Source organism: Hypanus sabinus, chromosome X2 (assembly GCF_030144855.1).
Source record: "Hypanus sabinus isolate sHypSab1 chromosome X2, sHypSab1.hap1, whole genome shotgun sequence".
Lineage (NCBI taxonomy): Eukaryota > Metazoa > Chordata > Chondrichthyes > Myliobatiformes > Dasyatidae > Hypanus > Hypanus sabinus.
The window spans coordinates 17,365,339-17,390,952 of record NC_082739.1 but is presented as its reverse complement, the minus strand read 5'-3'; the positions used below and the strand labels follow the sequence as shown (position 1 = coordinate 17,390,952).

At 39.3% G+C, this 25,614-nt stretch overlaps 2 protein-coding genes across 2 annotated transcripts in view; both read left to right on the top strand.

Annotated features, from left to right (window-relative positions):
* Positions 1 to 3,002: 3,002 nt before the first annotated feature.
* On the top strand, positions 3,003 to 16,726 carry LOC132385048 (multiple epidermal growth factor-like domains protein 6). Its single transcript, XM_059956752.1, has 7 exons — positions 3,003 to 3,019; positions 3,230 to 3,432; positions 3,790 to 4,023; positions 6,479 to 6,730; positions 8,123 to 8,257; positions 15,065 to 15,241; positions 16,530 to 16,726. Exons 1-7 carry the CDS (start codon positions 3,003 to 3,005, stop codon positions 16,724 to 16,726), a joined length of 1,215 nt encoding a protein of 404 aa, XP_059812735.1.
* Positions 16,727 to 19,356: 2,630 nt separating this feature from the next.
* LOC132385198 (neurogenic locus notch homolog protein 4-like) overlaps positions 19,357 to 25,614 on the top strand; it is a 58,482-nt gene continuing 52,224 nt past the window's right edge. The window contains exons 1-6 of the mRNA XM_059957095.1: positions 19,357 to 19,430; positions 20,534 to 20,712; positions 21,785 to 21,887; positions 22,074 to 22,238; positions 23,500 to 23,662; positions 24,866 to 24,969. Coding sequence (XP_059813078.1) covers positions 22,181 to 22,238; positions 23,500 to 23,662; positions 24,866 to 24,969 — 325 coding nt within the window. The 5' untranslated portion in view covers positions 19,357 to 19,430; positions 20,534 to 20,712; positions 21,785 to 21,887; positions 22,074 to 22,180. The remainder of the gene's footprint in view (positions 19,431 to 20,533; positions 20,713 to 21,784; positions 21,888 to 22,073; positions 22,239 to 23,499; positions 23,663 to 24,865; positions 24,970 to 25,614) is intronic.

Below are 25,614 nucleotides of genomic sequence, written 5' to 3'. Positions count from 1 at the left end.
CCATCTTGTACTTGCAAATAGGAGAAGATGGTTCACACTTTCTCTGCAGATGAACAAAGTATGACATTTTTATACATAATCACATGCAAGGAACATCAGCGTACAGCATTTTCACCCATTTTGCTTTCAGCACAGGCTCAATCAGATGAAAGTGACCTTGCAATCAGTCATTGTTGACATCACTGTGTTTGTAAGCCTTCCCTCCACCAAGGCCTATTATACTGAAAGAATGGAATGTACTGTCCTGCTATGACTGAGTGCTAATTAGCTGAAAAACACATGCCTCCACTTTCTTCATTAACCTTCTACGCTATTCACCCTTCTAACTTCACTATCTCTTCTTATACCTTTACCATTCATCCTTTACATTGGGGATTATCAATATTCGTTCCCTGCTGCAGCAGAAACCCTTATAAAACTTTTTTCTCCTTTGCATAAGTGGGTAACCACAATTGGGTGGGAAGGGTCAACTTGGAGCTGTTAAATAACATGTAAATTATCAAGTCTATTTTTGACTTACCTAACACCCACCAAGTTTTCAATGAATTTTGTCAGTAAATCAGTTGTAGGTGCTGGAAATCTGAAATAAAGATAGAAACATTAACTCTTGTTTCTCTTTCCACAAATGTTGCCTGACCTGTTGAGTGTATCCAGGATTTGTTATTTTTATTTCCCCTTCCCCTGATGTGCCACTTTGCTTGTTCTGTGAAATTGGTGGTAATGAGAACAGTATCAATGACCCTGAAATAAATACTTCTTAAACTATTATCTTCTCCTTCATCTGAAGGATGTCTGTGAAACTCTTTCAAATGGCTGATTATATGCCTGTGGTAATGTTTAAACATTTTAAGTTACCTTGTGGACATAGAGTTCTATATCACTATTACTATTCCCATTCCAATATGTCAGTCCATGGCCTCCTGTACCTCCAGGATAAGGCCAACTCAGGTTGGAGGAGCAACACTTTATGGTTAGCCTCCAATCTGACGACATGAACATCAATTTCCTGAACTTCCGGTAATTACCCCCTTTCTTCTCCTTCACCATTCCCTATTCTTCTTTCCTTCTCACCTGCCCATCTCCTCCCTCAAGTGCTTCTCCCCTTCCCTTTCTTCCATGGCCTTCTGTTATCCCCTATCAGATTCCCCCTTCTCCAGCCCTTTATCTCTTTCACTAATCAACTTCCTAGCTCTTTACTTCACCCCTCTTACCCTCAACCCCCCCCACCCCGGTTTCACCTCACCTTGTGTTTCTTCCTCCTCTTCCCTCATCTTCTCATTCTGACTTCTCCCCTTCTTTTCCAGTCCTGATGAAGGATCTCAGCCCGAAACATTAACTATTTACTCTTTTCCATTGATGCTGCCTGGTCTGCTGAGATCCTCCAGCATTTTGTGTGTGCCTACAATATCACTATCTTTCCTTCCTTCCTTATCTATGTACATCTATCTCATCTCATTTATTTACTCCTTCTCTTTCAATTTCTATTTTTGGTCTCCACTGATTTTCTATTTTTGCTTCGACTCTTTGCTGAATCATTTTCTTGTGAGTTTTTTAACTTTCCATTTCTCTGTCCTTTCTCTCTCCTCTGCTTTTACTCCCTTATCTTATTTGTCTTCACAACTTTTGATATCTGCTGTCAGTGCATGTTGACCTCAGTCAGGTTTGTGGTAGCATCATTTGACATTATTTCCACAGTTTATCCCAACCTTCTCCTATCCAAGCTTTCAACCTGACAAGCCAACAGTTCCTATCCCCCCAACAGATGCTCTTCGACTCACTGAGTTCCTTCAGCAGATTGTGTGTCTGCAGCTCACCTATTCATTCTATCTTTCACAGGGTTCATTTGTCCAATTGATCACCACTGTCCCTCTGGCAGTTCAAATCCCAAGCCATGTCCTCCTGGGCAGTATCAGGATCAAAATGGACAAATACATTGCAAGCCATGCCCATTTGGAAAGTAAGTTTCCACAAAACAGAAATATTAATTTAAACATCGTCTTGTTCCGGTTTTGGGAGAAATTGGTGTTCTGCTTTTCACAAAAGGATTTTCAGAAGCATGTTAACTAAAGAGAAAAGCTTTAGATGAGAAGATCCCAAGCATGGAGCCATAAGCAGGGGGTGATTATCCAAGGAATGGGCAGGTGTAAGATGGATAGTAATTTTTAAGATCAAGGAGGTATAGGGAGAGATCATGAAATGGATTGAATATTTTCATCCCTGTGTTTATTTTGAAAATAAATGAACCAATGTAGAATGTAGTGAACAGCTTTTTAAGGGAGACCAATGAACAGAGGAACAGCCAAGATATATTGGCATAGTAAAGCTTTGTGAAGGCAAGAGGCATCAGTAAAGGGATCAGAATTATACAGCTAAAGTAGATATAGGCAATAATGGGCCAAGTCGTTATGTATATTTAAGGCAGAAATTGATAAATTCTTGATTGGTCAGAGCATGAAGGGTTACAGGGAGAAGTCAGGAGATTGGGGCTGAGAGGGAAATGGATCAGCCTTGATGAAATGGTGGAGCAGACTTGATGGGCCACATAGCCTATTTCTGCTCCAATGACTTATGGCAACAATGCATGCTAAGAGACACATGCACAAAATGCTGGAGGAACTCAGCAAACTAGGTAGCATCTAGGAAAAGAGTACAGTAAATGTTTCAGGCCAAAGCCCTTTGGCAGGATGGGAAGATTTAAACTTCTTCAGGGTAGTCATCCCTGGAAGAGACTTCACAGTGTTGCAATCGAATTACAAACAAGAGAAAATCTGCAAATGCTGGAAAGAGAAGAATTAAACTTCTCCAGAGCAGGCCTGAAATGCCGACTGTACTCTTTTCCTCGATGATACCTGGCCTGCTGAGTTCCTTCAGCATTTAGTGTGTGTTGCTCAGATTTCCAGCATCTGCAGATTTTCTCTTGTTTATACTAAGAGCCAGATGGTCCATGGGAGCAATTTTATACGTTTGACCATTGAATTAAGACTGATAAAACAACTAAGATAATGGGACTGGATCAAAGGTGAAGAGAATCTGTGGAGGACTCAGGAGGAGAAAGCCATAACTGATTAATGGTTTAATGAGACGAAGGCAGCTCAGCTTAAAAAAAACAACAAATTGAGTCCGCTCAATGAAGCCATCCGTTTTAATGCTGTTTAACTTTTTCCATTGCATTGAAATGTTTATGTATGAAATTTGCAGGCGAGTAAAATGCTAGTTTATATTGCTCTAGGTATTGTGGTCCACTCCACCTGTCTGGACAACACATCGAAAATAAACCAGTCTCAGTCCAACCCATTGACTGTCCAGCTGGCTATTACTGCATTCAAGGAATCCAGTATCCATGTCCACAGGGTTCTTACAGTAACCAGACGGCTCAAGTCAGTGCTGAGCAGTGTGAGGCATGTCCAAGAGGGAAATATTGTGCAGTAGAAGGTAAGAGTCTTGCTTCAGTAGTTAGGAATGAAGTAAATAATAATGATACTATCACCAAAGTTCACATCACCACTGGTGAAAAACATGTACCTTTTGTGCATTTGTTAGAATTTGATATTTCCTTGCTGAGACCTTGCATATTTCAACTCTTTGAGTTATAGAATAATACAGCATGGAAACTGGTCCTTTGTCCCAATTCATCCATGCCAACCAAGATGCCCATCTAAGCTCGCCCCATTTGCCTGTATTTGGCCCAAATCTCTCTAAGTCTTTTCTATCCATGTACCTATCAAAATGTCTTCTGTCAAAAGTAGTTTTTGCAGTGCTCATTTTTCAATTGTTTCAATTGTTTTTCAGGTCTGAGTCATTACTCCGGTCTTTGTGACCCAGGCTGTGTTTGCTTGCTGCGGGCCACCACCTCCTGCCCTTCAGATAACATCACTGGTTACCTGTGTCCACCTGGGCACTATTGCCCCCAAGGTTCTGGCTATGGAATAAGATGCCCAGCTGGAACATTTGGCCCTAGGGATGGTCTGTCATCTGTTATGGAATGTGTTCTGTGTACACCAGGTTTCTACTGTGACATGGAAGGTATAGGAAAATAAAAGCTATAAAATAGATGTCTTATTGGCATGTGATAATAAATAATTAAAGTAGTTTAGCACTTAAACCTCCATGTGTTGTTCAAATTTATGAAATTCAAAATGTTTTTGTATCAACAACTAGAATTGCTTGAAATGCAGATCTCTGATATCTATAAGAGGAAATAAATGCGTTTTGAGGATTTAAATCAATGAGGGAGAAAGAACACGTCAAGGTTGCTACAGGATGTTTAAGGAATAACAAGATGATATTGGAAAAAAATATATAAAAATGAGTGTAGTATGCTTGATGAAAGAACAAGTCTCACACCTTTCTGCTCATCAGGCACTCCAATTTACAACAAGTGGTCTAGAAAATCTCAGAGATCCTTGGATCCTTGGCACAGATCCGGCCGAGAAGTACAAAGAGCTTGTTTGCTACTCATATAATCAAGAAAGTCCACACTTCTTTTCTAATCTATGCATTCCAGTCAGCTACAATTCTGAAACTAATTATTCCTTAACAAGTTTTATGTTATCAACTGAACCAGACTCACTTGTCTCCAAGAAAATAACAAGTGATCTTGTCATTTCACATGCATTAATGTACCTCATCTGCATGCTTCAAAGCTTCAAGAATCCTATGAATCAAGATCTCTTGCTTTACTTATCTTCCTGATTTAATGTACCTGCTCATTATGGAGACTGTGGGCTTTTAACTCTTTCAGTACAATATCAGACAAGAATTCTATCATTGAGGTGGAGGAACATTCCCATCACTTACTGACAGATACTTACCTAGATACAATGCCAGTTATTTTAATTATTAAAAACCTGGACAAAAGGTACACTGATTTCTATATCCACAAGTTGTGAAGACATGATGTAACCAATTCATTGAGTAGGCGAGTTTCAGACACTGTACACAAATGTTTAAGACCCAACTCCAGCTTTTTGGAGCTTATTAACATTATGCATTGTTCATTAAAACCATAACTCAATCATTCCTAAGATATTCATAATCAGATTTGTCTGTAGTCTTCAACAAAATCAGCAAGAATATCTTCTAGTGCATTTAACTTAAGAATTGAAGCACAAGGTGTTTCAAAGGGATATTATCAAACAAATTAGACCTTAATAGGAGCAGAATTAGGCCATTGGCCCATTAAGTCTGTTCTGCCATTCAATCATATTTTATTTAACCCTGTTCTGCCTTCTCATAATCCAAACAAGTGCCTCTCAATCTTTCCCTTAAATATACCCAAATGAATTGGCTTTCTCCATCCTCTGTGGCAATGAATTGCAGAGTCTCTGCCCTTTGGCTGAAGAAATTCCTCCTCAATTCAGCTTTAAAGGGCCATTACCTTAATTTGAGGCTGTGGGGAATGATGGACATTGGTTTAGTCTTCTTAGTGTTTAATTGAGGAAATGTCTGTTCATCCAAAGCTGGATTTGGTGCAACTAGTTTGATAATTTCAGATAATGGAACAGCCCTGAAAGGGAATGCAGAAGTAAAAAGGAAATAATCACCAAACACCTGGAAGCCAATGTTGTATTCATGAAGAGCAGGAAAAGAAATAGAATGGGTAGATGGCTATATCCTTCATGAATGCCAGAAAGAAATGTGGCCACAGGAAAATAAACCATCACTGGTATCTCCTTGACTCCAGTGGATACATTTTAATGGAACTAGCAAGGCCAGTTCTATTCAGTTATACTGTAGCAGAGAAACATTGGTGGAGGATGGTGTGGTCATCTGTGTCAAAGATTGCGCTGGAGATAGAGGGTCAGATTATCTTTGTCATGATCTCATGGCATGCCAATGACTTTGACACTGTGCCAAAAAACTGCAGTTTGACTGGAGAGGTTCAAGTACAGTGTTATAAACACATGGATCTGGTAGGCGACAAAATGCTCAAATTTTTGCTGGAGCAGGCATTTATCAGGACTATAAAATCAAAATTGCATTTTGCAAACATGAAAATGAGGTTAGATTTGAAGGGGGCACGATTAAGAATATAACCAAACACTACAACCATGAGCAAATCAGCTGTAATCATATTTTTCCTTCCTAGCTCAGTTACTGGAGATAACATCAGTATTTTCTTTGTTAAGTATTTTCATAGACAAATAATATTATTCACAAGAAAATGTTTCTGGTTCCACTCTCAACTTATTTTAAACCTATATAAACTTCAATATTTATTATTCTACAATTGTACAGATTTAATGTTACAATTTTATGAAGTACTTGATTACCCACTGTAGGTCAGATTAAATACTAGAGTTGTGTAAATGTATTATTCTCTACATCATGATATGCTGTAACCATATGCTTGGATCTGTACTCTGACCAAAGTCTCTATTAGCCAGGTAGGATCATGGAATTTGCCAGATAGTGTTTTACAATTATTTTGAGTGTTTCAAATGTTCAATTTCTCTACCTCTTATCTTTTTTTCCCCAGGGCTTGCTTCTCCAACTGGACCTTGTTTCCCAGGGCATTATTGTGTGCTTGGTGCCAGAACAGGGAGTCCTTTTGGAGATCAAACAGGGGATAAGTGTCCACCAGGTTATTTCTGCCCTTCTGGGACTAACAGTCCTAAACCTTGTCCCCCAGGAACTTACCAACCTTTGTCAGGTGTGACATCCAGAAATGAATGTCTGCCTTGTCCAGGTGGAAAATATTGTGAAAGTCAAGGACAAAGTAATGTTTCTGGTAAGGATTTGTTCCGATAAAGTATCGGATATTAAATGTGATATTAAATATTAAATGTGTCTAATCACATCACGTTCAAAGGTAATTTAATATGTGTTCTTCAATATGATGAAATGATATTAATTCAGTCAAATAGTATGTCATTCAAAATTTAACAAATAATATAGCAAAGCATGCTGAGCAGCAAATGAAATCAAAGTCAAGTTTATTGTCATATGCACTAAGAAATGAGTAACTTTCTTGCAACAGATAAGCAGCGTTCTCAAGAAAAACAACCAAGTTTTACAGGAAAGAACACAATTACAGCAAAAAGGACAAAGTACCGCAAAATGATCAAAGTAGCCATGGTGTTGCTATACTGAAGCAATGATTAGAGTAATGCAGATTGGTTCAAGAATCAAATGATTGAGGGCTATTGAGGGCCTTGAACTTGGTGGTGTTGAACTTCTGGAGCTTTTGCATGATGGTAACTATGAGAAGATGGCTTTGCCTGGATGGCAGGATCTTTGATGATAGGGCGATATGACCCAGACTCAGATCACAGTGATCTTCCTTCCATTATCTCTTTGAGTTCACCAATATAGTTTGGAAACTGCAGCCATTCTCATGTTTATCAGACTAGGGTAAGATTGGGAAGTGTGGGTTCAAGAGAAAAGTCGGAGAAAATGTATTTCCACAGAATCAGTTCTGTTTCTCTCGTACCCAGCTTTACATCCAAGCTTTTCTTCTGCCAGAAAGCCAAACCAGTTTTCAACACAGTTGTATGGTTGAATGAAGATTGCGAAGTCACTATTTAAGTAGTAATATCACTAAACATGAATTCACAGCAATTAGGCACATTACCTCTAGAGCCACTTCGAAAGGAAAGATAACCTTTTGTGTTGTTGGTTTAATATGATTAAAGACAGTATGAGGGAAATATATTAAGAATTATGAGAATAAATTGTTCCAGTTTTTAGGAAGATGATTCAGCCTTCAGCACACCTTGTATTCTCCCTTTAGATTGGAATTAGCATGTGACCGATTCAGTCTTGCAAAACCATAAGGAGCAGTCTATTTTAAGTTGTTACCAATAAGGCTGCAATAAAAATAATGTCAGAACAATTTTAAAATAATAAAGTATTTTATCTATCTCTATTTAACTCCATTATATTGCTTTTATATATCTCTGTGTATCAAATCAGTCAGCAGGACTGACCAGAATATATCAAATAGAAGGTGTAACTGCAGAATATAAAGTGTTCATTTCCAGAATGATTTAATAAACTGGAAGGAAATTAAAAGATGAACAGTTTTTTAAGTCAATCCTATATTTGTCATTTTTAACAATGGAGCAATAAATTTATAATTCCAAGTTCAATTTTGAAAGAAATCTCCTCCCTTTTCTTCCAGGAGACTGTTCAGCTGGATTTTACTGCGTCTCTGGTTCGAGAAGTGCCTTCCCTTTGGATGGCAGCATGGGTGCTCCGTGCCCTGTGGGGCATTATTGCCCAGCTGCTTCTAGCCAGCCTTGGGCATGTAGAAATGGCAAGTAAATCTTTCAAGCATGCATTCATAACAAGTGAATCTGTTTGTGCAAGGAGTTTGGATGTAGAGTCTTGCCCCGAAGTGTTGACTGGTTATTCATTTCCATGGATAGTGCCTTACCCGTGAGTTCCTCCAGCATTTTGTGTGTGTTGCTCTGGATTTCCAGCAACTGCAGAATCTTTTGTGTTTATAATTGTTTAACAAAATAACTTACAAATCTCAATGGATAGAAAACAGAATTCAATTTTTCAAGATGCAAAACAGTGAAGCAGTTTGGGCTTAAATTGCACATTTGGTCCTACAACTGAGTTCACAAGGTTTTTGGCATCCTGGGCAGCTAGCTAAAACTACACAATTAGCTGAGGGGTTAATGCTGACACTTTTGAGAGCTTTGAACAACTCTGAGCAAGATCCACTCCAATCATAATTCTTCAGTTTCTGCTACTACCATAGCAGTTAAATTAAAAAATAGACCTTCTGGCTCTGGCACCTACCATCCTGAGGTGCTTTGAGAGGCTGGTCATGGCATGCATTAACTTCAGCCTCACAGACAATGTGACCCATTGCAATTCACCTACTGCTGAAAAAAGTCTATGTCGGGCACAATCTCCCTGGCCCTATGCTCAACTCTGGAGTACTTGGACAATCAAGACACCAATATTAGACGATTGCTTATTGACTAACAGTCAATACTATAATTATGCAATACTATAATTCCAATCAAAGTCATCTTCAAACTCCTACACCTGGGAATCAACATCTCCCTTTGCAACTAGATAACTGACTTCCTGTCTGACAGACAGCAATCAGTAAGGACAGGCAACAACACCTCAGCCATGATTATCCTTAGCACTGGTGCCTGCAAGGCAGAGTCCCTTTTGCCTTATTCTACTCCCTATGCACTCACAGTTGAGTGGCCAGATTCTGCTGTAACCTCATCTACAAGTATGCAGCTAATATGTGAGCTGTATCTCAAGTGATGATGTACTAGACTACAGGAAGGAGATAGAGGACCTAGAGCCATGATGCCATGACAATAACCTTTCCCACAATAACTGCAACACCAAAGAGCTGGTCATCGACTTCTGGAAGGCAGCAGTTTACATCAATGGTGCCGAGGTCGGCAAGGTTGAGAACTTCAAGTTCCAAGAAGTGTAGGTTATCAATAGCTTGTCCTGTTCCAATCATGTTAATGCTATGACCAAGAAAGCTCAGGAAGTTAAAGAAATTTGGCATGCCCCCTTTGACCCTCACCAATTTCTATCAATGCACCACAGAAAACATCCTATCTGGATGCATCACAGCTTGATTGGCAACAGCTCTACATGAGACTGAAGAAACTGTAAAGCATTCTGGACACCACACATCATGGAAATGGTCACCTCCCTATAGACTCTGTCGACACTTCTTATTGCATCAGTAAAGTAGCCAGCAACAGTAAGGTTCCACACGGTAGGCTTATTCAGAAAGTCAGAAGGCATGGGATCCAGGGAAGTTTGGCCAGGTGGATTCAGAATTGGCTTGCCTGCAGAAAGCAGAGGGTCATGGTGGAGGGAGTACATTCGGATTGGAGGGTTGTGACTAGTGGTGTCCCACAAGGATTGGTTCTGAGACCTCTACTTCTCGTGATTTTTATTAACGACCTGGATGTGGGGGTAGAAGAGTGGGTTGGCAAGTTTGCAGATGACACAAAGTTCGGTGGTGTTGTGGATAGTGTAGAGGATTGTCGAAGATTGCAGAGAGACATTGATAGGATGCAGAAGGTGGATGAGAAGTGGCAGTTGGAGTTCAACCTGGAGAAGTGTGAGGTGGTACACTTTGGAAGGACAAACTCCAAGGCAAAGTACAAAGTAAATGGCAGGATACTTGGTAGTGTGGAGGAGCAGAGGGATCTGGGGGTACATGTCCACAGATACCTGAAAGTTGCCTCACAGGTAGATAGGGTAATTAAGAAAGCTTATGGAGTGTTAGCTTTCATAAGTCAAGGGATAGAGTTTAAGAGTCACGAGGTAATGATGCAGCTCTATAAAACTCTGGTTAGGCCACACTTGGAGTACTGTGTCCAGTTCTGGTTGCCTCACTATAGGAAGGATGTGGAAGCATTGGAAAGGGTACAGAGGAGAATTACCAGGATACTGCCTGGTTTGGAGAGTATGCATTATGATCAGAGATTAAGGGAGCTAGGGCTTTACTCTCTGGAGAGGAGGAGGATGAGAGGAGACATGATAGAGGTATACAAAATATTAAGAGGAATAGAGAGTGGACAGCCAGTGCCTCTTCCCCAGGGCACCACTGCTCAATACAAGTGGACATGGCTTTAAGGTAAGGGGAGGGAAGTTCAAAGGGGATATTAGAGGAAGGGTTTTTACTCAGATAGTGATTGGTGTGTGGAATGCACTGCCTGAGTCAGTGATGGAGGCAGATACTCTAGTGAAATTTAAGAGACTACTAGACAGGTATATGAAGGAATTTAAGGTGGGGGTGGGTTATATGGGAGGCAGGGTTTAAGGGTCAGCACAACATTGTGGGCCAAAGGGTCTGTACTGTGCTGTACTATTCTATGTTCTATAATCAAAGGCCCCAACTACTCCAGACATCCTCTCTTCTCTCTCCAGAAGTTACAGAAGCCTATCAAACAGTTCCATAATATAAGATGGACTGTTGATCTCACAATCTACCTCATTATGACCTTGCACCGCATTACCTACCCACACTGCACTTTATAGCTGTTACTCTGCACTCTGTTATAGTTTTATCTTGTGCTTCCTCAAAGCACTGTTGTACAGAATTACTCGGTATGAACAGAATGCAAGCATTTCACTGTACCTCAATACATATGAAAATAATCAACTAATTTTACCAATTTAAAAGCTTGCCAAATTAATTTAATACTTTTCAGTTATCATAAGGTCTTTCTTCTGCAGGAACACTACCCCAGTTAATGTATAGTTATCAGCCTCTCCCTTACTCTTCCTCTCACTGTAGTCCACCTTAGTCTGCCCTTTGGGAAGTGAGTGAAGCACCAAATGAGTCAATGATGTCAGTGAACCAACTTCCATTGAACCTCCACCTTGTGTGAGCGTTAGCCAAGCAGAGCCATGGATGGTAGGACCCAGAATTTCTTGGATCAGGAAATTACAATGAGCACTGAAATTTGAGTGGCAAAATATTATTGCCTAGAATTTGCAGATCTTTGCTTAGTCCATGGTTTTAAATCTATCAAGTTTCAGGGAATTCCAGTGCAGACAACACATTTTTATTGACTTGTTAAAAATTAGTAAGTAAATCAAGGGATTCGCAATTCCACATGGGAGTTATACATAGACCCCCGAAAAGTAGGAAGGACGTGGCCTACAAATTTCAACAGGAGATATAAGATGCATGCCAAAAGGGCAATGTTACAATGGTCATGTGGGATTTCAGTATGGACGTAGATTGGGAAAATCTGGTTGGTGCTGGATTCCAGAAGAGGTAATTTCTAGAATCCCTATGAGATGGCTTTCTAGAGCAGCTCATGGTTGAGCCCACTTGGGGAACAGATGTTCTGGATTGGGTGTTTTGCAATGAACTGGAATCGATTAGAGGGCTGAAGGTAAAAGAACCCTTAGGTGAAAGTGATCATAATATGATTGAATTCACCCTGAAAATTGAAAAGGAGAAGCTAAAGTCAGATGTATCAGCATTACAGTGGAGTGAAGGGAATTACAGAGGCATGCGAGAGGAGTTGACCAGAATTGATTGGAAAAGAACACTGGCAGTGATGATGGTAGAGTAGCAATTGCTGGAATTCTTGGAAGCATTTCAAAAGGCACAGGATAGATACATCCCAAAGAGGAAGAAGTATTCTAAAGCCAAGATGACACAACCGAGGCTAGCATATAACAGAGCAAAATAGTGGGAAGTTAGAGGAATGGGAAGCTTTTAAAAACTAACAGAAAACAACTAAAAACCAATTAAGAAGGTAAATATAAAATGCAAAAGTTAAGCTAGCCAATAATATTAAAGAGGATACCAAAAGTTTCTTCAGATACATGAAGTGTAACAGAGAGGTGAGAGTGGATATTGGAGCTCTGGAAAACAATGCTGGAGAGATAGTAATGGGGGACAAGGAAATGGTAGTTGAACTAAATAAGTATTTTGCATCAGTCTTCACAGTGGAAGACACTAGCAATATGGTGAAAGTTCAGGTGTCAGGGGTCATGATGTATGTGAAGTTACCATTACTTGGGAGAAGGCTCTTGGGAAACGGAAAGGTCTGAAGGTAGATATGTAATCTGGACCAGATGATGTACACCCAATGTTCTGAAAGAGGTGGCTGAAGAGATTGATTGATCTTTCAAGAATCACTAGATTCTGGAATAGTTCTGGAAGACTGGAAATTTGCAAAGGTCACTCCACTCTTCAAGAAGGGAGAAGGACAGAAGAAAAGAGATTATAGGCCAGTTAGTTTGACCTCACTGATTGGGAAGATGTTGAAGTGGATTATTAAGGATGTGGTCTCAGGATACTTGGAGGCACGTGATAAAATGGGCCGTAATCAGCATGGTTTCCTCAAGGGAAAATCTTGCCTGACAAAACTGGTGGAATTCTTTGAAGAAATATCAAGCAGGAGAGATAAAGGAGAATCAGTTGATGTTGTGTACTTGGATTTTCAGAAGGCCTTTGACAAGATGCCACACATGAGGCTGCTTAACAAGTTACAAGCCATGGTATTTCAAGTAAGATTCTAGCATGGATAAAGCAGTGGTTGATTGGCAAGAGGCAAGCAGTGGGAGTAAAGGGAGTCGTTTCTGATTGGCTGCCGATGACTAGTGATGTTCCACAGGGGTCTGTGTTGGGACTGTTTCTTTTTACATTATATGTCAATGATTTGGATGATGAAATTGATGCCTTTGTTATAAAGATTGCAGACAATATGAAAATAGGTGGGAAGAGCAGGTAGTTTTGAGGAAGCAGAGAGGCTACAGAAGGAATTAGACAGATTAGAAGAGTGGACAAAGATGTGGCAAATGGAATGCAGTGTCAGGAAGTGTATGGTCATGCACATTTTAAAGAAATGAAAGTGTTGACTATTTTTTAATGGAGAGAAAGTACAAAACTCTGAGGAGCAAAGGGATTTGGGAGTACTTATGCAGAATTCACTAAGGTTAATTTACAGGTTGAATCTATGGTGAGAAAGGCAAATGCAATGTTAGCATTCATTTCAAGAGGTCAAGAATGTAAAAGTTAGAATGTAATGCTGTAATGTTGAGGCTTTATAAAGCACTGGTGAGGCCTCACTTGGAGTATTGTGAGCAGTTTTGGACACTTTATCTTCGAAAGGTTGTGCTGAAACTAGAAAAGGTGAAAAGGAGGTTCATAAAAATGATTCCAGGATTGAACAGCTTGTCATATGAAGAGCATTTGATAGCTTTGGACCTGTATTCACTGGTACTCAGAAGGAAGAGTGACCTCACTGAATGGTGAAAGGCCTTGATGGAGAGGATGTTTTCTATGGTGGGAGAGTCTAAGACCACCAGACACAGTCTCAGAATATAGGAGCGTTATTTCAGAACAGTGATGAAGAGGATTTTTTTTTTGCCAGAGAGTGGTGAATCTATGGAATTCTTTGTCACGAACAGCTGTGGAGGCCAAGTCATTGAGTATATAGATTCTTGATTGGTCAGGGCATGAAGGGATATGGGGGGAAGGTAAGAAATTGGGGTTGAGAGGAAAATTGGATCAACCATGATGAAATGGCGGAGCAGACTCGCTGGGCCAAATGGTCTAATTCTGCTCCTATGTCTTGTGGTCTTACAATGTTCATGAATTTTACCTTCACAATGTAGGTTTTAACCCTTCTGAAGCTCTAGGAACCTTATTTATTTAATTTTGGAACAGGAAACTTATCTTTTGTTTCTGTAGGAACATATATGCTCTACACACATGCTGATGGCTGTGACATATGCCCTTCAGGACACTATTGTACTGATGGTAATAGAATTGAAAAATGCCCTAAAGGATATTATTGTCCAACGCAAACTGGTCTCAACTGGAAGAAATGTCCAAAAGGTAACAAATGTAGAAATTGGTGCTTGAGTTAATTTCTCTTACTTTTGCTTAGGAAAGGTTCTCTGTAAACCACAGTACTTTCAATCTCCTCCTCAACCCCTTCAGTTGTGACGGATATTCACTGTCCAGGGCCACAAGGCCTTCTTTTTTTGCCCAGATCAGCTTTGCAAAAAACATAGCAGCTCTCACTTGTAGAGATCAAAGTGCCTTTTCTGAGTAAGTTAAAGACCCAACCAATATTCTTTGTTCAATGTCTTGTCGTAAGCAGGAGCCCGTCTTTGGTTCTTAGTGTAAATGGCAAATAATATTTTCAATACTGGTGCCCCACAAGGCTACATCCTCAGCCCCCTATTCTACTCCTTGGACACTCCCAACTGTGTGATCAAAGTCTACTCTAACTCCATCGACAAGTTTGTAGATTTTACCAACATAGAGAGCCTACTGACATGGTGTTACGATAAACGCTGTCATAGTTCAATGCCGGAAAAATAGCCATTCAACCTTTCCATTTTGTGAACTTCTTAATTATTGCAGAAGCTTAGTTTTAATGGATGTTGCATTTAGAAAGTGAATGCTTCTGTCGACCAGTACAACTCTGACTACCGATTCCAATCGCAAAGCTGGGCTTTCTCTTAAAAATGGAGCCAAACATGTTAATTGTATTTTGGACAATGTATCTTTATGATCACAGACATCATTATGACAAACAATTGTTAACTTCAGCAGCTGTAAACATTTTATATTTTGCTTTCATAGGTACATATGGTGCAGCTCTGGGACTACAGGCATTGCCTGACTGCGCGCCATGTGATGCTGGTTTCTTCTGCAGTGAAGATGGAGCAGATCAAGTGACTGGGCCATGTTCACCTGGGTATTACTGTCAGATGGGAGTTGATACTCCTACACCCGAAGGCAACAACACAGGCATAGGAGGTGAGCTTGCAGCCAGCATAGTGAAATATTAATACTTCTTCAGAGCAGCGTATGACTGTAGAGACATGTAATTGGATTCAATTTTCTGCTGGCACATTGCAATACATAACCCAGCTGGAGTAATTGTCCTCCTTTCATTCTCTCAAATCTTACACAATTGTCACCACCTCTATCATATCTTCCTTTAGCCTTTTTGTTTTACAATAGGCATTGCATATTTATGATACACATGCAACTACCAGTTACTTCCAATAGTAATAAGTATATCTGGTCATCACAATGATGTGCACACAATTTTCATTTTAGGACCATGTTTGGAAGGTACATTTTGTCCACCTGGGAGCTCAAAACCAACCTCATGTCCAGCAGGGAGCTATAGTGACAGAAGCCGTCAATCAGAGTGTGATCTCTGTAAACCTGGGTATTACTGTGCAGAATCCTCTACATCATTTCTCTTGACACCTTGCTGGCCAGGTAATTTCATACTTAATAGCCTTTAATCTGAAAATCATCTTATATCAGATACGTGCATTTTTATCTGCATATAGAAAATCTGCCAAATTAACTTGCATTGTTACTGATGGTAAATTCCACAAGCCAATGCTACCTTTTGTTCATGGTGACAGCGTTGCTTACAGCAAGCTCTTCATAATTGATACTGATCGTGTAACAAATAACAAAGTTATCTCTTTGATTGAAATTAGGTTATTATTGCCCTGGAGGTACTTCACATCCTACTCAATATCCATGCCCAGTTGGAACTTATAACAATAGAACAACAGCTCACAGTGACTTGGAGTGCCTTGCTTGTCCAGGTTAGTGAAACAACCAATGACTGTGGCTCACTAGGGCAGTTAGCTAGTTGGGTTGGGTATGGAATAAAATTTGAGAATTTGATTATGAAAAAAACGTTGCTGATGCACCTAGAAATTTAAATCACATGATGTTTTACTCTGCAATCTAAAATAAAAGAACTTAACCAAGTGTAAATCACATTTATTACCATTTCAAAGTCTAATCATGCTTTTAGTGAAATTCATCTGGGCACTTATAGTCACAAGTCACCTTGCAACCCTGATATAACCTTGTTATGAACCAACAGTAAAGGATGCACCTTAAGATATATTTACAATGTTCAGATCCTTGGCCCAGCAGTGAATATGATATTTATGGTGGCTATCATATCTGGTGAATAAAATTTAAACTGTAACTGCCAACTTCAGCTTGAATTCTGATTGCTTTCTTTCATTATTAACCATATCTTATTTAATGAATTTGTCTTCTGTAGCCGGTCATGTCTGTGACAGAAAAGGTCTTAGTGCTCCTTCAGGCCTTTGCCGCCCGGGTTTTTATTGCCCACGTGGAACATGCAACAGCCAAACTCAGATTCAAGCCAATGTGTCCAGGTATCTTGGGTCCCACCCTCACTCCCTTGACCAGCGTGGAAACTTCACAGAGTTTGTTTGTCCTCCAGGTATCCATTAACACATGTCAATTATTAGAGTATGCAGTGGATTCCGGTTAATTGGGCCATTGGTTAATCGGGGCAGCCACTTATTTGGGACAACTATTAAAAAAACAAATATTAATTTAGAAAATAGATGTGATTCCTTTTGTTTATTTGGGACACTATGCCTCTTAACTGGGACCTTCTGTTCGATAGTTTCCAACTAACATCAGTCACGTGCAATTGTGTGGCTGTTAGACTATGTTTAGAGCAAGCAGTTTTGAAATAGCGTCAATTGTGTGTGTTCTTATTCAAAAAATTGTGCTTTATGTCATTGATAGTTGGTGGTAAATAAGCAGTAGGTGATTCAAAACCGTTTTGCTCCCTATGGTTTCAAGCATTGCTTGGAGTTGTCAGAAATGGCTAGGATTGATAATGAAACAATTTCACTACTTCAACAAGTTGGGCATTACAAAAAATTTTGAAGGTATCAACAATCATCTTGAATATTGCAATGAAAATTAAGATTTGGAGGATGCAACCATCAAAAACATTGTATGAAGGTAGTACATTATCTGCATTCGGTGTCTGCGCTGATTTTGTTCATTTACAGTCAATCAAAAGAACACTGGATGAATTGCAAAGGCAAACACGAGGAAATCTGCAGATGCTGGAAATTCAAGCAACACACATAAAATGCTGGTGGAACACAGCAGGCCAGGCACCATCTATAGGGAGAAGCACTGTCGACGTTTTGGGCCGAGACCCTTCATTAGTTCTGACGAAAGGTCTCGGCCTGAAACGTCGACAGCGCTTCTCCCTATAGATGCTGCCTGGCCTGCTGTGTTCCACCAGCATTTTGTGTGTGCTGGATGAATTCCATCAATAACTATTAGGAACTATGGCACAATTTTATAGTACTGTAATATTAGTAGTATTCCAATTTGTTCTGTATTTCATTTAATACATAAATTGTTGCTCAAATCATAGTTTGTCTTTTTTTAAGACCTTTTTAAACTATTTCCATGAAAATTTGGCTAATTAGGGAGCCACTTAATTGGGCCAAAATGCACTGTTTTCCCAATGTGTCCCAGTTAAATGGAGTCCACTATTTTTTTCAAATTAAAAAAAATACTAATGTTATGTAAATCATGTAGCTAGGAGCATTATGGAGAACTTCAGTTGGTTCAGAGTTGAATGGAAATCATATCACCAGACTAAAACATTATGAACATTTTTGAATGCTAATACATGATAGAATATAATAGTAGAATATAATCCTAGCATTATATTCTGCTGTCAAATTCTACTGATTTTTAAACCAAAATCAACAGGGATGCTTCAAGTGCACATAGGGTCAGATATCACAGAAAGCCAGAAGCACTGTGGGTAAGCCATTGTGACCTTTGCAGTGGTAATAGTAGTAAGACATCACTAGAGTCGAGCATGATGTGGATCATAATAGATGACAATGTCATTGCTGCGCCTTCAGTTGACTTCGTCTCTGTAACGAGTTGGTTCACTCTCTGAAATGCTGTAAGGAAAAATATGTCTAGTTGTGGAATCTCTTCTGAAGGTGGCAGAAGTGATATGTTGAATGGGGAAGCTGATAGGATGAAAAGTGAGGACCTGAGAAACTCCTTGTTCTGTCCCAGAATATAAGAGCAGAGATAGAGGAAACAAATGAGATACTGTCGTGAGCTTTGTTAATGATGGTAGGGGTAAGCACAGTTCAGTTAGAATGAACCCTTTTTAGAGGCTCATCATCACAGCAAATGCAATGGATGGAGAATGGAATAGAGTCCTACGGGAGGCAGGGTTAGATAGACAGTAGGCTATCTGTGTGAATCAGTAGGCTTGTAATGGATTTGGATAGACTATCTTCTTAAATGGAGACAGAGAGATCCAGACAAAGATGAGGTGACTTAGATGAGACCCTGTGAAGATGAGGACAAGGTGGTATTTGGCCTCAAAGTAATGAATGGTGAGTTTTTCTAGAGTAGGGGAAGCAGCACCAGTGCAGCTACTGATGTAGCGGAAATAGAGCTGAGGGAGTGTGTTCGGGTAGGACCGAAACAATACTGCAAAAAACAGATGTAGCTGAATCCATGTGAGTGCCCAGAGCTATACTGTTCGTATGAAGAAAGTGAGGAGATTTGAAGAAGTTATTTAACGTTTAACCAGGTGAATGCATGTGCAGGTGAAGGAGAAAGGTTGGGCCTCTACTCAAGAAAGAAATGGAGGATTCTGTATATTATGGAAATATAAAGGGATTATACAGCCATAGTAAAGATTTTATATAAGCTATATTTCAGTTGAATCTTTAGAGGTGAAAAAACAGTAGGTGATGCTGTGATTTTGTTCTTAAAAATGAATCTATGGTTGCCTATCATCTCTTTAGTTTCCCATTCCATGTATCCAGCAAGTCATCTTGATAATATTAATCCAGTATATCATTGTATTATCCATACAACTTATTATTCAATTAACAGTTGATCAGTAGGTGACAATGATTTCTTCCCTTAGGATTCTATTGTCCTGAAGGTTCTTCTGAACCAGTTCCATGTGATGTTGGATTATACTGTGAGCAGTCCGGTCTCTCAGCTCCGACTGGCCTATGTACTGCTGGGTTTCTGTGTGAGGGTACTGCAACAATTCCCAACTCCAAGCCCTGTCCTGTAGGACATTACTGTCCAGAAGGAACAAGCTATTCAAAACCTTGCCCTCCTGGGACCCTGTTGGGTAAGAATATTAGTAATATTGATTTCGAGTTCTAGTTTTATAGGGTTTGTTAAAATTTTAATGATTTTCTTATGAAGGTACAAATATCTGATAAGATCTGGACACAAATGACCACATTGACCCCCCAAGCTGACCCTAGACATCCAATAAGATCTTCCCCCCCCCCCCCACCACTTCCATTTTACTAATATATCCATCATCTATCCTTTCCATCGTAAGATAAAAGAAAGGGAAATTAAAAACTCCTAACCCAGGTTGGAGACCAAAAAGACATTTGAAATTCCAGTGTTTTGATTGCTGCTTAATAAATATTCTTACCTATATTCTGGCAGGATATTTTAGGCTACAGTTGCATCAGTATTTTCATATCAGTATGAAGATGAACCTACTGAATCTTAGGGAACCTTGTGCTCCAGCCAGTTCTTTGTTGGTCCTACAGAACAGTAAACAAATGGATTTAATTACAGTTTTGTTCTATCATATTTTATGTTGATACTTTTGATGTAATAATCTAGATATGGATAATAACTTCCATGCTGAAATTTTTAAAATCTAATTCAGCTACATTTCCTCTTGTTGCCAGCAGATGGCAAGCAGGCAACATCTCATTTCCTCTGTATAAGCATAAAAGAAAGAGTCCCTCAGCAGATAGATCTCATTCAGTTATTTTCTTGAATAATTTCCCATTTTCTGGTGTGCAGTGATCCTAAGAAGAGTTACCTAGCTTGTGTCTTACTACAGCCACACCTGTTGAAGGTGTACAAAAGCACAAATCATATTAAGTTAATGGTTAAATTGGTGGCCCTCTTAGATGAATCTTTTTATGTATAATATGGAGCTGAAATAAAAGGTGCACGTTTACTGTGGAAAGGCTTCAATTGGTGTGAACCTACAATTTCATTCTGGTCATCATCAATAATATTATTAGGAATATACGATCTACAAGAAGAATACTAATAGAAGTATTATCAAAAGCTATAACATAAAATGTTACCCTACACACATTTTTTAAGATAATGATACAAGTCCTCATTTATTGACTATAAAATAATGTTTTTTGTCTTGCTGTTTTTAACTTTTTTTTTGTCATTTTCCTCACAAAGCTGTTTTAGGAGGAGCTGCTTTAGCTGATTGCAGACCTTGCCCATCCGGTCATTACTGTACAGGTTACGGCTTGTCAACTCCATCGGGTGTTTGCAGTGCAGGATACTACTGTCCAGGAGGGCAGATTGTGCAACGGCCTTTGGAGTTCACGTGTTCGCCAGGTCATTTCTGCCCTGAGGTCAGCAGAATTAATATTCTCTTTTGTTTTTCTAAAATGGTGCAAGTAGCATGCAATTTGAAGGAAGACCATTGTGATGTTTAAATCATATGTTATATTCATTAAACTTAACCTTCTCCCCAATATTTTTCCAGTAGCCTATTAATTACAGCCACCGTACACTTTTTTTCAGGCACAAGCAGTTGTTTGCCTGGATAATTTGCTTAGTGTACTATTTAAAATCTGTTTAATTTGAAAAGATAAGATTTTTGTTCATTGGTGCCATAATCTTAGTAACATTTTACGCTGACTTATTTATTTTATAATTCAACATTAAGTCCATCTTAAAAACCTCTAATGGGGTTCCCTATGGAAAAATGGGGTTTCATAGATAGTGCTGTAGGCACTTCACTAAGTATAAGCAGGTGTTAGAAACTACTGTCAGGTTTACAGTGAAATGATGCAAATAAATTTCAGTACGATGATGATATTACTTATCACTGGGCTTTCTGTAACAGTCTCTGATGTTGATCATGGAAGATCAATCCTGATGCCAGCTATTTAATTCCAGCTTGATGCCAAGAATAGCTGAAAATTTCAGCACATTACCGAACAGTGGAATCTGAGTTGAACCCTGGATGACTTTGATTCTAGATATTAGTTGCTCCATTTGGAGATGTTTTAAGCTAGTGCATTAAAATGAAGGATTTCTACTATTCCATTATTTGCCACTTTATGTAATTTAGAATTTAGCATCCCATCCAATTAAAAGAAACAGATGTGACATTAATTGAGTGCTTTCTTTGTGTAGGTTTATCGGAATTCCAATGATCTCTCAATGTCTATCGTATCTCACTTGCATATGAATCTCTTCTCCAGCACAGAAGTCTTTGTTTTCAAGTAGAATTTGTTAAGAATAATTGAAAACAGAAACAGAAAAAATAAGTTAAGAATAAGTAGTGTTGGATATCTGTGAAACAAGACTGAAGTTGCTCAAATACAGAGTGGTTCATGAAAGTGACTGACATTGTCTCAGTGAGTTAAAATTATGCTGGTGCATTATCTTGATATAATAGCACTCTCAAATTCCTAGGGAAGTGCCAATCAAACTAGCTGTTCGCCAGGCCATTACCAATCTAAATGGGCAACGGAAGAGTGTGAAGTTTGTCCCGCAGGATTCTTCTGCCAATCACAAGGTAACAATGGAATACCTTTCTGTTGATGTGGCAGAGAATAATCTTAAGAATAAAATTATGTAGAAATGTATAACTGGCTAGTTCACGCTTGCCGTTATATTTATTAGTGTTTCATTCTCATTTATTTATATGTTTGCTTCCAATCCCTCCCACCCACCCCCCCACCCCACTGTGTCTCTCTTCAAGGAGTTCATCAACCTATCATCTGCCCATTAGGCTCATATTGTCCACCAGGTACTGCATCTGCAAGCCAGTTCTTCTGTCCTGAGGGTACCTACGGGAATCGAACCGGGATGCACAATGCATTGGACTGTTTACCTTGTGATCCTGGAATGTACTGTCTGGGTTCAGGTATCCTCTAGACACTTATGCTTCACTTGCGCCTCAGCTTCACAATTCCCGAAGTCCCCAATTAAACAAATGAAATAAAAATACTCCCAAAAATGAATCCCAAAAATAAACCTGATCCTGCTCTACAGAGAAATTCGGGGAAATAGTGCACACTGAGTTCAAGTTCAAGCTGCTTTCAGATTTACTATTCACCAAAATCTATAGAGGTTGAGTACTCCTTATTCGAATTTCCAAAACCCTAAAACCTCCGAAGTGTGAATTTTTATTTAGCGCTAACATCAGAATCAGGTTTATGATCACCGCATGTGTCATGAAATTTGTTAACTTAGCAGCAGCAGTTCAATGCAATACATAATATAGAAGAAGAATAAATAATAATAAAAATAATAATAAAAAATAAGTAATTCAATTACAGTATACGTATATTGAATAGATTAAACATCGTGCAAAAAGCAGAAATAATATATATTAAGAAAATGAGGTAGTGTCCAAAGATTCAAAGTCTATTTAGGAATCAGATGGCAGAGGGGAAAAATCTGTTCCTGAATCACTGAGTGTGTGCCTTCAGGCTCCTGTACCTCCTACCTGATGGTAACAGTGAGAAAAGGGCATGCCCTGGGTGCTGGAGGTCCTTAATAATGGACGCTGTCTTTCTGAGACACCACTCCTTGAAGATGTCCTGGGTACTTTGTAGGCTAGTACCCAAGATGGAGCTGACTAGATTTACAACCCTCTGCAGCTTCTTTTGATCCTGTGCAGTAGCCCCCCCCCCCTCCCATGGTACAGCTATAGATGTTTTTGAGTATATTTGTTGACATGCCAAAGCTCTTCAAACTCCTCATACAGTATAGCCGCTGTCTTGCCTTCTTTCTAACTTCATTGATATGTTGGGACCAGGTTAGATCCTCTGAGATCTTGACGCCCAGGAACTTGAAACTGCTCACTCTGTCTACTTTTGATCCCTCTATAAGGACTGGTATGTGCTCATTATATTAGTGGTTTGTAATAATTTTTACTGTTAAGTACATATGTGTGAAGAACAAGCGTAAGACAAAGACCTCTTATCAGTAGCACATAAATTCAGAGTTGGAAATGATGGCGATCCCAAGCTAGCTCATTATATATTCCAAAATCCTAAAAAATCCACAACTCTTCTGGCCCCAAACATTTTGGATAAGGGGTATTCACCTGGTATTACGAAGGTTAATTAGATTGCTGTATGCAGAAAGTAGAATGTATTGTCTTTTTATTTTTTTCTCAGGAAACACTAAGCCATCTGGACCGTGCAGTGCTGGGTACTTGTGTGTCCAGGGAGCTACTGTACCAACCCCAAATGATGGGATTACAGGAAAGCAGTGTTTACCAGGATCCTACTGTCCAGCTGGTAGTATCACAGCACAGCCTTGTCCAAAAGGAACCTTCAGGTATTTTTGATAAGACAGAATCACTGTTGAAGCACCATTGTGAGTGTTTTTAAATGCCAGTTATTTAAATGCAAGTATAAAAAGTTTTGTGTAATTATTAATTCACTATCAAAACACCCAATAATTTTGCTCACCTTTTCAATATTGATCTTAAGGTTGAAGACTGATTCTCCAAATGGAGGCTCCTGCATGAGTAAAGCTAGACAGAAGCCTTTAAAGCCCTCTTACTGGGCACCAGCTTTGTGGCTCCAAGAGGACCACAACCTTGTCATATCTTGGTGGCTTACATACCTCAGTGACCTGGAGAGCTATATTGGCTGGAGTCAAGGCTGTTGGTAGGGTCACCCATGCCAAACAGGTCAGAGGATAGAGGACAGACTGAGTGGTCCACCAGTCCTCCAGGTTCGGGGGTTGTTAACTTTGAGCTGAACCCCAATTAGTCAAATAAAACTGTTATGGTAACAGCAATGAAGAATCTTTCTACATCTTTGTGTGATAGTATTCCTGGGTCTCCACCTGGGACTTGCATTAGTAGTAAAAGCCAAGTGGAAGTTACTGCAATGATAAAGGAAGCCCTGAGCACTGCCAAGCAGAATGAGGACCTTTATTGCTGTCCTAAATACCAGCAAGTGTAACAGGCAGCTTGAAATGTTATCCAGTGGATGTTTAACCTTTCATAGCTGGCACAAACATTATATCTGGATATCAGTTTTTGAACTTTAACTCATGTTTGATGGGATGGGGTGAATTACATACTCAGATTTTGTTGAAAGACTAAAGTAGATTAATCCTTCCATCAGCCTCAGTGCCTTTCATTTTGAAATATTCCAATCAATGCTTGTTGGTTTTCCATTTTATATTAATCTCTTTTGGTTATAATTAAATGTGCACCATTTTAATTTGTCACTCATTGTTTTGTGCAACAATTTTGAAAATTGCCCAGTAACAATTGTTCTTACAATTCCAAAACATTAAGAAAGGGAAGTATTGACTTTGGCCTTATGATTTTGTATTCCTCTTTAATGAATTCATCTGAAAATATTTAAAGCAGGGGTTCTCAATCTGGCGTCCATGGACCACTTGCTTAATGGTATTGGTCCATGGCATAAAGAAGTTGGGAAACCCTGATTTAGAGTAATACTGACACTATTGCATTCCTATCTGTCATTTGGTATGTAACGTTTAATCTTGTGGCTTTTACAGCGAGAAACGAGGACTAACTGGAGCCTCACACTGTCAATCTTGTACCCCTGGACAGTACTGCAATGAAATGGGAGCTACTGCGGTGTCAGGGCCTTGTCAGGCAGGTAATGTGTCATATCGAGTCCTGGTAATTTCTTATTCAGGCCATCACCAGTTTACAAACATTTTCCATTTTTACAGATTTTGTCCATAAGTCAGAAAATACACAAAAATAATTTGGTGTGATAACCTTATTTTCATAATATTGAATACAGTACTGAATAATGTGATATGAACCTGAACACAATCATTAATTTATTGTCTTCCCCTGCCCAGTTACAGTGGAGCAGTATCAGGATGGTCCACACTGCCTTTGTGCCTGTTCCTTATTAGCGGCTGTTCCATTGTTTAACAGAGTATTATTGCACAAACAGCAGCAATTTCTTGTCAATTTCCAAAGCAACTCCTTCAAGTGGCCTCCTGCAATGGAATTGTCAGCCCATGTTCTTAAGACGTAATAGAGTCTGGTTATGGTGGGGAAGTTGCATACTTTTCAAGACTGGTTCTCGTTTGAGTTTAATAATTTGGGGAGCTCCTTCATATGTGCAGGTGTCCATAGGCATACATTTATAATGCATCACTACCACTGAATTATTGCTAAATTAACTGGAAGTAAGCTCTATCCCTTCTACTGCCCCCTTTTTTTCCAGCAAGGAATCTTACCCCCACCACCCCATTGATGAACTTTTATCACATCTCCAGCACTTTCT